This window comes from Otolemur garnettii, unplaced genomic scaffold (assembly GCF_000181295.1).
Source record: "Otolemur garnettii isolate 467f Iridium unplaced genomic scaffold, OtoGar3 scaffold00046, whole genome shotgun sequence".
In the NCBI taxonomy this organism is placed as follows: Eukaryota; Metazoa; Chordata; class Mammalia; order Primates; family Galagidae; genus Otolemur; species Otolemur garnettii.
The window spans coordinates 10,415,146-10,425,754 of record NW_003852441.1 but is presented as its reverse complement, the minus strand read 5'-3'; the positions used below and the strand labels follow the sequence as shown (position 1 = coordinate 10,425,754).

General features: G+C 50.9%; 1 protein-coding gene across 1 annotated transcript in view; it reads right to left on the bottom strand.

Annotated features, from left to right (window-relative positions):
• Positions 1 to 10,609, bottom strand: part of PIK3R6 (phosphoinositide-3-kinase regulatory subunit 6) — a 42,370-nt gene that overhangs the window by 23,119 nt on the left and 8,642 nt on the right. The window contains exons 7-12 of the mRNA XM_003791099.3: positions 9,920 to 10,103; positions 5,459 to 5,624; positions 3,391 to 3,477; positions 2,699 to 3,122; positions 2,235 to 2,313; positions 1,290 to 1,412 (exon numbers count right to left, since the gene is read on the bottom strand). Coding sequence (XP_003791147.1) covers positions 1,290 to 1,412; positions 2,235 to 2,313; positions 2,699 to 3,122; positions 3,391 to 3,477; positions 5,459 to 5,624; positions 9,920 to 10,103 — 1,063 coding nt within the window. The remainder of the gene's footprint in view (positions 1 to 1,289; positions 1,413 to 2,234; positions 2,314 to 2,698; positions 3,123 to 3,390; positions 3,478 to 5,458; positions 5,625 to 9,919; positions 10,104 to 10,609) is intronic.

Sequence of the window (10,609 nt, the reverse complement as noted above, 5' to 3'; positions counted from 1 at the left end):
GAGCCGAGAGAGAAAAATCTTAATATGCCAAAGATACTAATTCTCTTCCAAAATTTCAATCAAAATCTCAAAAGTACTGAAAAAATAAAAAAAAAAGAAAACTTGAAATGGAAGTCTGATGTTTATCAGAAAAGATTAAATAAACAAGTATAGTCTGAAGAGGTTTGAAAAAGAAGAGTAGTGGGGTAGGCTTACTGCCAGATAGAGAAATATAAAAGTGTCAATTTGGATAGAAATGAATAGCGAGAACAAGTATCCAAAAATAAATTTAGGCATATATAAGAGCTTAGTAAAGGATAGAAGTGGCATTTCAAATTGGCGAGGCAAAATGGTTTATGCAATAAATAGCTTTAGGGCAACTAGCTAAACATTTGAAACAAAACAAAATTACATACTTCATACCAAACACTAAAATTAATTGCCAGTGAGCTAATTATTTAAATGTAAAAATAGGGACAGGAAAAGTGTTAGAGTCAATTATCAGTGAATATTGATTAGACCTTTCAAAGCAGGACTCCGGAGGCAGAAGCCATAATGAATAAAGTGCGATGTCTGGCTACATAAAATAGTAAACTTTGCAAGTCAAAAAAAATGGCAGGCAAGTTATAAAGTGGAAAAACTGCAACAGGTAGGATAGCAAAAAGGGTACAATTCTCTTAATTTAGGAAAGCCCCTTCAGATCAGTGAAGGACGAGTTCCCTCCCCACTGCTGGCCGTTGCTGCGGTGTGGTTTGTGGATGAGTGGAGATGCCCACTCATTCTGTCACTTCAGGCCAACTACCTAATCTCTACACCTCGGCTGCTTGGTCTGTAAAATGGTGACAATGGCAGCTGCTGATGACAGCACCTTCCTCTGGGCTGTGAAGAGAGTGGAATGAGCCAATCCTTCCCGAGAGTGCTTAGAATAGTGCCCGGCACACAGTAAGTCCTCAGAAAACGTCAGCTATTAACAATCAGTAGAAAGTGATCAGCAGAGGCTCACGGAAGAAGGTATGTAACTGGCCTCTGGAATATTTTACTTTGGTTTTTCCATGCTGGTCTGGTCCAGGGTAAGTGCTTGGTAAGTGCTCTGAGTAAATTCAAACCATGACCCAGCTAGGGCTCCCCTCTCACGTTCCCTTTTGCTTCACCTTACCTCTGGGACTCTTGATAGAGTCAGGGGTCAAGGGCAATATCTGCAAAACAGCCCTCTCCACCCCCGATTCCACCTCCCTGCCCAGTGCTGTCTTCAGTCCCCCTCTGCTCACCCTCTGAGCCCCCTTCCCACGTGGGGCCCTTGCTGTCCCTACCATCTCAGCCAGCTTGTGAATGGCCGGGCACAGGGTGTTGACTGTGCTCTCATACCACCGGTCTGCGCGGCCCAGGAAGGCGGCCAGCTCTCCCAGCTCCAGCTGCCTGGATACTGCGGGCTCCTGGGGATAAGCAGAGGAGAAGAGTTGTCCGACCCTGTCTCTGGCACTCTCTTCTGGCCAGAGGGGCCCCAGGTGCCATGGGCCTAGGCTTTGTGAATGTGGTCAAATCATTTAACCTCTTGGGGCCTCCATCTCTGCACATAAGATTATTGTTCTGATCTATAAACTCAGATGAAGCTGAAATACCCTTTGCTGAGGGCCACTTTCCAGGGTCATGGAAAATGATCACTAGACTTAAAAGGGGAGAAACAAGTATTGCTTTGACCCACTGCTCCCCCATAGGTGTAAGCGGTGGGGCCCAGAGACAAGGCCACAGCAGAAGTTAGGAACTTCTCAGGGGGGTGGGGCTAGCCAGATCCTTTGTGTCTTTGTCATAGGAGGAGAAGGAGGGGAAAAGGTTCATGTGTGGCCAGTGTAAAGCCTGGAAGTGTGGCTACATCTCCTCCACTAGATGAGTGGGCTTCCACTGCTGGGAATTTCCTCTTATGTGATCTCAGGAGGTGTGTGTGTGTGTGTGTGTGGAGAGAGAGAAAGAGAGCATCCCATATTTGAGAAGCAGTTTGCAACTAACTCCATTACGGAAAACAGCAATGAGCAGGGCACCACCCTGAAGGGCCTATCTTTGGCCACATCCAGCCCCCAGATCCCCTCATCTGTGGTTTTTGAGACAGAAGACCCTGGAGGTCTCTCCCAGCACCACAATCTCAGGATAGTGGTTCCAGTCCCTGGGCCAGGGACACCAGGGACACCAGGCTACAGGTGTTCCCCTGCCCAGCCCCGCCCCTGTTCTCCCGCCCACAACCCCCACCATCTCTCAGTCACCTGAGGCGCCAGCACAGGGATGTAGTAGAGCTGCAGGCTGAGCCTGGGGGTGAGGCAGAACTTCTGGGTCTCCCGTTTCCTGGCAGTGGGCAGGAAAGCACAGGGGTAAGAGCGGTGTTGGCTTCTAACAGACTCACTGCCTCCCGGCTCTGCCATTTATCACTCTATTTCTCGGCTTTGGGCTGTCTGTGTCAGCTCTCTGAGCTCTGTTCTCACCTATGACATGGGCAGAGTAGTGACAGTCTTGTGGGGTGGTGATGAGGACACAGGGACTAACGCCGGGTGGCAGTGAGCACGGTGCTCTGGGTGGCTGCACATGGGGGATATTGCAGGGTCCTCCCTTGTTCCTCCCTGGCCTCTGCCTTTGACCCTCTCCTGCCTCTCCTTGATCCTTCACCAGCCTGTGCCAAGGCCCCCTGCTCCCCCTGCCAGCCCCCTCCCCCATTCCCACCCTGGGGTCCTACCGGAGTCTGTAGTAAGCCTGGGCCAGGCGCCCCAGCATCCTGTCATCCCCCAGCACCAGCACCCGCGCTGTGTGAAGCCGAGAGACGCCGGGCAGCAGTTCCCCATCCCCGCTGGGCCTGCCTGTCCTGCGGTGCAGCCCAGGGGGCCCGTCCCAGCTGCCAGGCATCAAGAAGTGTGGGGGCCACGCACGTTTCTTGATGCCCCCTTTGCGCTGCAGCCCGGCACGCTCCATCTCAGGACTGCCAGGGGCAAGTGGTTCATCAGCCCCTGAGGGAAGGTCTCGCTCAATGCCACTGTCAGTGGACAGCACAGACACCCGGGCCAGTTCCCGGTCTGGCCGGAGACCCTGGAGATCCAAGGCCTCCAAGTCAGCGCTGAGGCGCAGCTGGGACCGCGGGCGGAGGAAGAGCACCAACTCCTTCCCTGGGTGGGACAGAACGGGACTGTCAGGGCAGTCAGGGCATGTGAGGGTGGCAGTGCCCTACCCGAATCCAGACAGGTCCCCACAGAAGGCACAAATACACACAGACACAAACACACGGACAGATACAGATATACAGACACGCAGACACAGATACACACAGAGACACAGACATGTACACACACACAGACACACTATGCACACAAGGCAGCAGGTACCCCGTTTCCAGCCAGCCCCACAGAGGAGTGGACAGACAGCCCGGCCACGTACAGAGCTGCTCCTCGCCGGCCCACAGGTGGAAGGTGATGCAGGGGCTGGGCAACGGGATGCCAGGTGGCCGGTCTTGGATGGGGTCACCTGCAGAAAGGAGGAGGCTGTGGAAACCATGAAGGAGAGGGATGTGGGACCTTCTTCTGCCCTCCCTGCCCCACCCGGCTCCCGTGGGAGACCCGGTGGGGTGGCAGGGACCCCTTCCCTCCCACAGCTGGTCTGTGGAGTCTGTTTTTCCATCTATGCCAACACCAGCTCACCTAGGGACCAACACAGCTGTCCCTTCCCTGCCCAAGAATGCCTGGCAGCTTTCCCACAAACAAACCTCCCAGGCCAGCTCTTAGGAGCTATCACAAACCAGCTAACAAGGCCCTTTCCAACCTATTCTCCCAGGCTGGCTCTGGTCCCCAGCCCTGGCTGCAGCCAGGAGGGCTTCCCACTGTTCTGTGAACAGCCCTGCCTGCATCCAGATGAAGCTGGAATGACTTCTGTCTTTCTCGGCACTGCTTCTGGTATCCTGCACACAGTAGACACTTAATTGATGTCTACTATGTAAGAGACACTTATGAGACCTCATCAGCTAAGCCCAGGGCCAGCAGGGAGCCTGGTTAGTTCAGGGGAAAGACCAGGACTGACCCCTCTTCCTGCTCTTCCTTCTAGAATCCTGACCTCTCCAGTGGTCCGTGGGGTGGTCACTTCCTCCCAGCAGACCTTAGACCTGCCAGGTCCCCTCTACTCACCTGGTCCACATTGTAATCATTTCTCTGGATCCTGCCAGTGACCCCATGTGACAGGTAACATTATTATATCCCTCATAAATTAAAATTGTCCCTCAATAATCAGGGACAGAACCAGGGCACAGAGAGGTTAAATAACTGCCTCCAAGGACACAGAGTAAGTGGCAGAGGTAGGATTTGAGCCCAGTTAGCCTGGCTGCAGAGTCCATGCTTTTACCCACACACTGTGCTTGTAATCACTGTCCCATACGACCCCCTATAGCCACAGGGACTCAACAGAATGCCAGGTGGTCATTAAGATACACAGGGCACGTGTACGTGAGACAGGTGCCCCTGGATATGGCTTGGGGCCTGGCCCAGATGGTCTATCCTGGTCCCTGCAGAGTTACTGCTGGGTGTTAGCAAGTAGTACCCAAGGATAGCAAAGCCACCTTGGGCCCAGGGCTTGTTCCAGCTTCATGAACAGCCATTTCCACATGGTGATCAAAGGCAGTACAGAATAAAGCCGAGAAGATGGAGTCTGTAGGCTGGGGATGTTCTGCCCACCTCACCCTGACTTCTGCAGCCTCCACCTAGCCTGGGCTGCCAAGCTGAAACACTCAAGGCTAGGACGCTGACCTCTGTCCATGGTTTCCAATCCTTAACCCCGTGTCTTGTAACTATAGGTGCATAGTCAGTGACCACGTGTTCTGGGACGTGCAGGCTGACACATTCCATGGGTACTTTGGGTGACCATGAAGCAGGACCCACAACAGCCAGGAAAATACTATTTAGGACAGTGCTATAGGTTATTTCAGATTCCCCATCCACATGGAGCTTCCCAACAGTGTATGGCCTTGTCTCATAAAGGAGGGGTGTGGAACAAAGAGCGGTGATACCAGGTACAAATGCCGTCGACTCATCTGTATATTAGGTGCTCTTGTAGATGGACTTTGGTTACTGCAGCAGAGTGGTGAAGAACTAGACAGCCTGGATTTGAATTTTAACCTCTTTCTAACTCAGTTTTCTCCTCTGTAAAATGGGGGTAATAATAGTTTCTATTTCCTAAGTTTTACTGTGAGGATTAGTTGAGTTAATACAGATGTGAAATATATTTAAGGTGCTTAGAACAGGAAGCTGAGGCTAGTAAGTGCTCTGTAGGTGTCAACTGTTATCCTGACCAAATTACCCATCTTCTTAGCCGAGTCCCCCAGGCCCAGAGGAGCTGCCATGTGTCCCGCCCCTCCTGCACCACGCGGACTCAGCACAGGTCCAGAGTTGCTCTCTGGAGCCGCCTGAGGCGCTGCTCGGCCTGGCCCCTCCAGGGGTCCCATCTGGCCCCTGCCTCTTACCGTCGCAGCGCCCTCTCGCGGCGGCCGCGGGCCCCAGCAGCGAACAGTAAATCTCCTCCAGCCTCTCCAGATGTTCTGCCCTGCTCGGGCTGGCCTCGCTGGCCAACTGCTCCACGGCTGTCACCACGGCGTGGAAATAGTGCTCGAGGGTACAGCGTGAGCTGGTCTGTCGAAGAGCGTCAGAGCCTAGGTCGCAGCCCAGCACCCACGGACCCCAGCTCCCACCCAAGTCTGCAGGCTCATGGCAGCCCTGGGTGGCACCTCCCCTCTACCCTTGGAGGCCAGGCGAGAGCTTCCTGAAAAGGCTTCTGGACCTCACATCCAAGGTCCGCTCCTGCCCTAACACAGCTGTTACCTGATGCTACCTGCAGGTGGGGGCCCTTTAGCCCCTCACACTCCGATCCGGGGAGACAGCTGGTGGCTTCAAACATCTGTAACCTGGAAGGGTGGAGATGGCCACTGCCACCCACCCCTCTAAAGCATCACCAGCATTTGGATGAACATTCTGCCCCCATTAGAATGTGAATTCCAGGAAGGCAGGGATTTTTGTCTGTTTTGTTCATATTCTAGGTTCTGTTGAGACAGCAGTGAACAAAACAGAGAAAAATTCCTGTCTTAATGGAACTTATGGTGGGGGGGGGCAGGTGATAAACCAGACAAGTAAAATTTATAGTATGATATGTAATGATACGTGCTAAAGAGAAAATAAAGCAGAGAAGGAGGATGTGGAATTTAAGGGAGAGGCTGAATATTAAGATTGTGTGGTCTGGGAGGCCTCACTGAGAAGGTGACTTGAAGTGTTGACTTAAAAGAAGTAAAGGGGTGAGCCCTGCTGATGTCTGAGATAACATTTTAAGCATAGGGAACAGTATGTGCAAAGGCCCTGGGGCACAAGTATGCCAGATGTATTTGAGAGCAATAAAGAGGCCTGTGTCCCCAGAGCAGAGAAAATGAGAAGAGGAGTACAGGAGATGAATGGGAGAGGAAATGTAGACTGGGGAAGATCATAAGAGTCTTGTAGACCACCATAATAACTTTGGCTTTGACTCTGAGTGAGGTGCTGTTGTAGATACTGTGGCAGTGACCAGATCCCACCTTCAGATCTGAGGCACTCCTTAGCCCTGCTGCTAGGAGAACTGGCAGCCAGAGTGCTCAGCTGAGTTCCAAAATCACATTCAGTGGAAGAAAGCCACCTCTTCAGGACATGCCCTTTTCCTGGGGACAGTCCACATCCAGTACATAGTGGATGTGGAGGCATAAAGGCCTTACCCCCTCACCCTAATTCCAAATGTCTCTAAAAGCCAGCTCAGCTCCAGACTTGCCATAGACCCAGCATCTACACAATAGCCTTCTTTGTCCCTGCACACAATCTTGCACCCTTCACACCCTTCACACCCCACTGTGGCGTCCCCAGTAAACCTACTGCTTAGAAATTTCCACAAAGGGAAACATGGGGGTGGTAGAGTAGACACCTGGCATGATTTGACTCATGTGTTAGTAGCGACAAGTTTGAGAATGGATCAGAGAGGCAGGGGGCCAGAGTAGGAGCAGGGGGGCCAGAAGGCACTGAAGCCAGCATGGTGGCAGGTGAGGCGATGGGAAATGGCTTGATTCTGCCCACATTCAAAGGTGGAAGCTATAGAAAGGGTCTGTCCCAAGGTTTCATGCCTGAGTGGGTATAAGAATGGCATGCAGTGAGCTGCGAAGAGGAGAGGCTGTGGGCAGAGCTGGCTCTGGAGCTCAGTAGAATGAAGGCATGGGAACAAGAGGAAAATTAGACCCTAATCTTGAAAAGCAGCAACTGGTTTAAGGTTACATTGCCAACCCACAAGACAGCTGTGTCTTCTGACTCCCTTCCTTGGCCTGGTTGCCACATCTCTCTGGAGATCCCTGACTTCAAGGCTTAGCAAAGAAGCCTGCCCTGGTCCTTGCTCTCCTGACCTCATGTGGAGCACATCTACCTTGAGACACCCCCATCTCCAGTATCCAGAATACCATACAAAGGGTCAGAGAGATGGGGTGTCCCAGCCTGACCTCCCAGTCTGGGACCTGGTCAGCTAGTCCCAGGACATGCACAGAGACCAATCTACTCCCCATCTGGGTCTCAGACCAACCCCCCAGTTCACAGAATATGTCCTGACAGTCATATAAGTCCTACCTGCTAGGCAGGTGATTGGCAATGACACCCCTAAATTTGCTTCAATAGGTAGAATTCCAGAGAAGGAGACTGAGTCTCAGGGGTGTGAGGAGTGGTGGTCAACAAAAGCTGGGGAACCCCAGGCCAGGCTGATGTTCATCCAATGAGGGTTACCAGGGGACTGTGAGGGCCCCTCTAATGCTAAGCTTTCAAGGGTCTTTAATTTCAGATAGACAATGACTTCTCCATAATCCCTCTTGCTCTCCTTCTGCACCTTCCCCAAATTCTCTATAAAAATCAAGATCCAGAGCAGTGGGCTCTGGATAAAGTGAGGTGGGAGGGGAGGATATAACAGTTTGACTACACCTAAAAAAATACAGGTTTTACTTTCAGTATTTCTTTTTTCATTGCAAAATAATATGTGCAACAGAGCTGTGAGGTCCAGCCTCAAACCCTGCCCCATTCCTGACCTCGTGCTACCCTCAAGCCCAACCTCATTCTTAACCCTATTCCAAAACCCAGCTTCCTCCAACTGGGGGATGGTGTGAATCTTGGGGATGGATTGTCTATTTCTCACATCAATGAGTAACAAAAATCAGTGCTCTTACACATTTGACTTGGTTGTATCAAAATGATGCCTGTCTTAAGCCTACACCATGGCCCATTCTGTGAGCTAGAAACAACCACTGGAGCTGAAGAAAGGGCACTGGGAAGTGCCGAGTTAGCAGACAAATGCTGAGTCGGGAAAAGTCCTCTCTTTCCCCAGCTTCCTGAGAGTCATGGCCAGTTGCAGGGAGAGAGGACAGTATCCCGCATTAGGGGCCATATGTGTGTGCTGAAACTAAGATGAGGCCTAAGGTAGGAGTTAGCAGGGGTGGTGACATTCTCCAACATGTGATGTGTGCTGCAAACACCTACAGGGGCTGCTATGAAAGGAGAGAAGTCAAGGATGGTTGGGTGGGGAGAATGAGTCAAGAACCCTTGATAAGTCCAAGCAGGCGGACAACCACAAAGCAGTGGTATTCTAGGTATAGGGAAGGTGCTCTTTGACAAAGAGGATGACAAAAAACAATAGAAATGGTTTGAGGAGGGACATAGCCATACACTAAAGGACAGACCTTCTAAAGCAAGGATTAAGGTTCAGACTGTGGAGGATTCTAGATAGAAAACAGGAAGAAAAGCAATGAGTCCAGTGCATTTTGAAGGGCAAAGCAGGGTCTGAGTCATGGGCTGGGGACAGGGGCTGACTCCCCCGCTTCCTGGGGCTGGACAAGCTGGAGATGGCTGAACCCTTGAGAAAACTCCCCTTTGTGGGTGCCTGGCACCCCCCAGGCAGTACCACAGCCCTGAGTCATAGCCACTCAGAGTCCTAGCTGTCAGGTCCAGCCTTCTAGCAGCTTCCTCCACATCACCCCACAGAAAGTCACCTCTTACAGGCAGCAGTCCTCCCCGAACCAAAAGTCTAGTACCTGGTATCAACCCTCGGCCAGAAAATCTCCAACCTACAGGATTTCTTGGGCCATGTATAGGGGCTGAGGCTGAGTCAGAGAGAAAAGCTAGAAAGTAAGTGTTGGAAATAAACTAAACACTTAACAACAAGATTGGGGCACTAGTTGAATAAATATCAGCACATTCATAAGAGAGAACACCGTGCAACCTTTAGAAGTACATGTTTTTCAAGGAAAATATTTCCATCTGGCAGTATTTCCGATGGCACAGGAAAATGAGCCCTTCAAAGACACATGTGTGCTCATATATATGCCTGAATGCACATGCAGAATCTACAACCATTTACACAATTTGGTTAAAAAGGAGCTGGGGAAGCTGGAAAGTATTTGAACATAAGCTCAACATCAGTAAGATCTGGGTTCAAGTCCTGGCTCAGGCACTTTGCCTCTGTGTGACCGTGAGTAGATTATCAATATCTCTGTGCTTTAGTTTCCCCATCTATAAATGTAGATGATAACAATTTTATCTATGTTGCAATGTTGAAGGGAGAATTTTGAAATGCAATAAATGTAAAGTATCTAACACAGCTTCTGGAACACACTAGGTGTTCAATAAACAGTGACTCATAATTATTATTGTCACATTTGTGAACTATGAAAACATGTTCATTGCTATCATGTCTGGGTTAAAGGTTATATTTTCTTCTTCAGCTTGTCTGCATTTTTCAGATTTTCTTTAGTAAAAGCATATTAATTTTTGTTTTAGGGGAGGAAAAGTCATATAAAACAGGAGACGGGGGACAAGTAGAGTGAATGATTGGCGTGAATGTGCAGGGACCTGGGCTGAAACCCACAGGGGCTGGGGTGGGGATTTACCTGCAGCTTCCGGTGCAGGGCACCTGCCTGGCAGGCCTCCCCCAGAGCTGCCTGCAGGGCATGGGAGACCACGTGGCGCATGCAGGCCTCTGGCGTCTGCTGCTCCTGGGCCGCCTCTATCTCCAGGAGCAGGGCACTGCATACGGAGGCAGACACCAGCTCAGGATCCACGAAGAGGAACACTCTGAGGGCAGAGGTGGGGGAGGGGCAGAACTGATGCAGATGGTGACCAAGGAGGCAGCTACTGGATGGACACCCTCAGAGCTGGGCAGCACCCCAAGCTATTTAATTCCTCTAAAAAGAGGAGCCTCAAATCCTAACGTGGCTAGGCTCAATGACAATAGGGAGTGGCAGGGACTAGGGCAAATAAGAGCATGCACAGCCCTTCTAGAGGGGCAGCTCCAGTCCATTTTGCTGTAGTCCTCTGTCTTTGCACAGGAAAGCAGGCCTTGTCTTGCATCTACATAAGTTCCAACCTTAATCCTGCTCCCTCCCTCAGCATCTTGGCCCAGTGATTACATTGCCCCCTAGAAGAGATCCTAACTCCTTTCTGCCAGAACAGAAGCCCTGAACCCCAAGTGCATCCCTTCTTCTCTCATCACCCTTATCACACAAGAAAACCAATCTCACCTACTCTGTCCTCCTCACTCGATGATGTCAGCCCCGCTTTGCTTTTTTTTTTTTTTTTTT